The following is a 4,876-nucleotide window of genomic DNA, read 5'->3' as shown; positions in this document are numbered from 1 at the left end:
ACCTAAAGAGCTAATTTGAGCAATGTAACAACTGTCTGTACTACAACTGTAAGAGCTAATTTGAGCAGCGGTACAACTGCTTTCATTCTGCCTCCAAAAACGTGGCCGAGTGAAGTTACAGTTACTCCAGCAGTGATATAAGTGACGATGCCAAGTGAGTTTAGTACAAAACCAAGCCCTCCGTTAGTAACAACAACTGGAACACAAGTAGGCACGGTGACTCATACAACAATTCCTAACGTAGTGATGAATAATTCAGCTATCGTTCCAACGTTAAAGATGGACGGAGGAGCTACAGAAGTAGGTGAGGATAACGATCATGAGTATGATAATTATGACAGCTATTATGACCCAGAGGACCAAACGATGATGTAGAAGACTCGTGGAGCAGATTCAGGCTAATGCAGAGGAGTGTTAGGATAATAGAAGATAAAAGCTGGGAGCAAGCTAATCAGAATGGGGGGTACAAGTGGGCATGGTACTCAGTGAAGGAGATGTCCTCCAGTGAATGCATAATGTGTTCAGAAGCCCCAACAACATTGCATATGTTGGTTCCAGAAAAGCACACTTTCAAAGAATGTGCGAAGACACAACAGCATGAGAGCAGAGAGGGAAGATTCGTCCCCAGAGACGAGTTGTCTCCAATCTTCAGACTTCCTCTTTGTGGTGTTCAATGTAGACTCTTGTATGGATCTCAGAAGAAACACGACGACTTAGATCGGCATCCTGAATATCAACTGCGCAGAAGTTACGATTTACACATCGCAGAATGAGCCTCCCACTAATTATAAAGTAGATCAATTAGAAGAGTATGAATGTTTTGCCAGTGGTGCATTTGCTGCGGATGGGAAAAGGGAGTTCTAAGCACGAACTGAGATTAAGGCTGGATTTGAATCTATACTGTCCTGAACTAGGGTTGGGTACCGAAACATGGTGCCAATATGGCACCGATCTGTCAAATGGCTCAAACGTCCTCCATCGACATCCGGGTACTTAGCGCTGGCGCTCATAAGCACAACATCCACAGGCACGCAAAAGCTTCTTCTTCTTCTTCGAGGTGTAGTGGTTGGCAAACGACAAATTGGCGCATTACCGCCACCAACTGGTAAAATAAAATAAAATAAGTCAGGAGAGGAGTCGTATTTTGCCAGAGAAGGCAAATATGCTCGTATTTCTGCAAAATAATTGCTGAAGTTTGAAGCTGTAGTGTGTGTACAGAGTGTGTGTGTGTTTTGTATTTATTTATATTTATTTAAGTATACTGTAAACTGTTAACAGTTAATATACTTTTCATAGTTTGAAGTTAAAAAGTTTGAAGCTGTAGTTTGAACCTAAGTGTTTTGTATTTATTTATATTTATAGTATACTTCAAACAGTTAATATATTGTTCAATTTGAAGAAAAAAGCATCGATTCTGGCACCGGTATCGTTTTAAAAGTATCGTTTTAGCACCGGTATCGGAAAAAACCCAGACGATACCCATCCCTAATTATTGCTGGCAACAGGTTTGTGAACCTCTTTGGGAGATTGTCCAGCCACAGTGGGTTATCAGCGTACCACCTCTTCCTGCACACTTCACAGCACAGCCTGGATGACAACAGCTAGTACTGTCAGATGATGCTGTCAATTCATTCTCGCTGGGGAGGGAAACGCCACCATGACACCATCTTCATGGGGTTGCGCATAGGAATGGAGCCTGGCGAGAGACCCATCGACACCAGCTCTGTCTTCATCCAGATCCTCTGCTGCTGTGAGTGGTATTTGGTTCTAAATGTGTATCTGGATCCGAGTTCCAAATATATTTTCATTTTATTTAAGTAAATAGTAAAAATCTGTATAGAAAACAAGTGTTCTAAGTAGCATACTAGTGGCCATTTGTCTGTAACATGAATCAAAGGGCCACTGAAGCGCCATGAATATGTGGTATACGCAGGATAAAGAGTCCATTGTCCATGAAAAGTTTCAGTTTCTTATGATTTATTTCTGGAAAAACAGGCAATCGAAAGAACAAATTGAACTGCAGTTATGATGGTGAAAACATTGGCGGAACTTTTCAACTGTTTGTGAGCCATCATGAAAACAATTAGAACAGATTACTTGAACATTTGTCACAATAGTTCTTCGACTAAATCAAAGAGAGAAAAGTCTGTAAACAAAAGATTAAATATTCCCGTCATAAAACGAAGTTCCAGCTCATCAACACAAGGAACTAGAACTGAAATCTTTGCTGAATATTCAAGATTCTCCTTCCATCGGACAGAATCACTATATCCCAAAGAGATGAGGTCAGTAGAGGGTGATGTTGAATAAAAACCGATGTAGACAACTAACCACTATTATTTTTTTCTTCAGTTATGGAACAAAATTGCAGTTTGTAGAGTGAAACAAAATCACGGAAGTAATGAATTTAAACGAGAGAAAACGTTGCTGAAGAGAAAGAAGGTTAAATATTTGTCTTAGTTTCATCACCAATGATAATTCAGCTCAAACCATAGTGCTGTATAGGGGACAAGAAATACTTTCACAATTTAACACAATATTAAATACCTGACAACATATAGAGACAAATACCAACAGGATTTAAATTGATGTGTAGCTTCATCTTAGCTGAATAAACAGATTTTGGAGTCTGACAGTTTTTAAGTGTTTAAACATGTCTCATGTATTTCTGACACTCTCACCAATATAATTAAGATTTATGAAATTACAGAGACAAGAGAATCTTTTATTTTAAACTGATCAACTAAACAGTTTCCCCCGTGTGGACAGTCATGTGTTGTGTCAGGTTTCCCTTATGTGCAAATGTTTTACCACAAACTGAACAACTAAATGGTTTCTCCCCTGTGTGGAAAGTCACGTGTTGTGTCAGGTTTCTCTTGCGCGCAAACGTTTTACCACAAACTGAACAACTAAATAGTTTCTCCCCTGTGTGGACAATCATGTGACCTTTCAGGTGTCCCTTTTGTGCAAATGTTTTACCACAAACTGAACAACTAAATAGTTTCTCCCTTGTGTGGACAATCATGTGACCTTTCAGGTGTCCCTTTTGTGCAAATGTTTTACCACAAACTGAACAACTAAATAGTTTCTCCCCTGTGTGGACAATCATGTGACCCTTCAGGTTTCCCTTATGTGCAAATGTTTTACCACAAACTGAACAACTCAATGGTTTCTCCCCTGTGTGGCAAGTCATGTGTTGTGTCAGGTTTCTCTTGTGTGCAAACATTTTACCACAAACTGAACAACTAAATGGTTTCTCTCCTGTGTGGACAATCATGTGATTTGTCAGGTTTCCCTTTTGTGCAAATCCTTTGCCACAAACTGAACATTGAAATGGTTTCACTCCTGTTTTAGACTCAGTGTGTTTGTTCAGATATCCCTTGTTAAAGCTTCCAGCACATTCAGAGGAGCCGATTGATGTTTTTCCAGTATTACAGTGCAGATCACTTACAGGTACTTCATTGTTTTGAAGAGGGTTTAAAATTGACTGAAGTTCCTGAGTCTCCTCCCAGTCTCTACCATCATCAGTCTCACATTCAGAGGAGTGTAAAGTCTCATCAGCAGCTGGTTGTAAAGGACTATCTGGATCTGATCTGGATCTCTCTCCATCAGTTTCTGTTTTCAAATGCTCTTCCTCTCTGTTCTCCTGAGTTTGTATTTGATGAAGCTGTGAGGACTGAGCTTCCTCTTCTTCATCATCAAGCACATTTTTCAGAGAGTTTGAACCTGATTGGTGGTCTCTGTTCTGTTTCCAGTCATCGCTGTCATCAGTCTCTGGTTCAGAAGAGTCTTCAGTCTCGTTATCAGTATCTGGATCTGAGTTCCTGTCTGGTTCTGGTCCTCCACAGTCCTCTCCATCAGCTTCTGTTTCCATCTGTTCAGTTTGTCTTTGATGAAGTTGTGAGGACTGAGCTTCCTCTTCATCATCTTCACTCTTCACAGGAGTGAATGAGAACTTGATATCAGCCTCCTCCAGACCTTGAAGCTGCTCTCCCTCCTGACTGGTCCAGAGTTCCTCCTGGTCGTCTTTAACGTGTGGGGGCTCTGGGTCCTCCTGGTCGTCTTTAACGTGTGGGGGCTCTGGGTCCTCCTGGTCGTCTTTAACGTGTGGGGGCTCTGGGTCCTCCTGGTCCTCTTTAATGTGTGGGGGCTCTGGGTCCTCTTTAATGTGTGGGGGCTCTGGGTCCTCTTTAATGTGTGGGGTCTCTGGGTCCTCCTGTTCCTCTTTAATGTGTGGGGGCTCTGGGTCCTGCTGGTCCAGATTGGAGCTCCACTCCTGCTGCTCTTCTTTAACCACCAACAGTTGCTGGACATCTGTGGAGAATAATAAAATACCTTCATACGTCTTAAGAATCTCATATTAATCATTCAAGATTAATTATTCAAGAGGTTTATCATTGAAAAAGCGGTGAATTAGTTCCACTCTAGCACACCAACAGAAGCATGTGTAGCTATGATAGTAAGAGAAGTATATATATATATATATATATATATATATATATATATAATTGTCCTTATATTATAAAAGAAAGTAATATAATACAGTCTGGGATTGCAGAAAAGGATGAACCAGTCAATGACGCTCCAGTTACTGGAATAAATATCGCGGAAAAAAGCTCCACATTTGAAAGGAAGAGGATGAAAAACTGTCATCTGAAAACTACAATATGTACCTCTGGGATGTAGTGGAGGGGAAGTATAAAGCTTTTATAAAGAGTTTTTAAATACTTATGTACCTATAACTTTACCTCAGTCCATGACGTGAATACTTGAGTGCATGACGTGAATACTTGAGTGCATGACGTGAATGAACCAACCTGCTCTGTGTAACTGAAGCTGAGGGATGAAAACAGCGTCCAGTAGTCTCCGTTGTCGC

The 4,876-nt window shown here is 40.7% G+C and overlaps 1 protein-coding gene across 1 annotated transcript; it reads right to left on the bottom strand.

Annotated features, from left to right (window-relative positions):
- Nucleotides 1–1,919: 1,919 nt before the first annotated feature.
- Nucleotides 1,920–3,883, bottom strand: LOC116401080 (gastrula zinc finger protein XlCGF8.2DB-like). The gene has a single exon (XM_031879302.1). The coding sequence runs from the start codon at nucleotides 3,872–3,874 to the stop codon at nucleotides 2,744–2,746; it is 1,131 nt and encodes a 376-aa protein (XP_031735162.1). The 5' UTR covers nucleotides 3,875–3,883; the 3' UTR covers nucleotides 1,920–2,743.
- Between the last annotated feature and the right edge of the window lie 993 nt (nucleotides 3,884–4,876).

The sequence above is a fragment of the Anarrhichthys ocellatus genome, unplaced genomic scaffold (genome assembly GCF_004355925.1).
Source record: "Anarrhichthys ocellatus isolate YVR2014 unplaced genomic scaffold, GSC_Weel_1.0 scaffold244, whole genome shotgun sequence".
NCBI lineage: Eukaryota > Metazoa > Chordata > Actinopteri > Perciformes > Anarhichadidae > Anarrhichthys > Anarrhichthys ocellatus.
The sequence above is the reverse complement of the archived record's forward strand: the minus strand, read 5'-3'. Positions and strand labels throughout refer to the sequence as shown.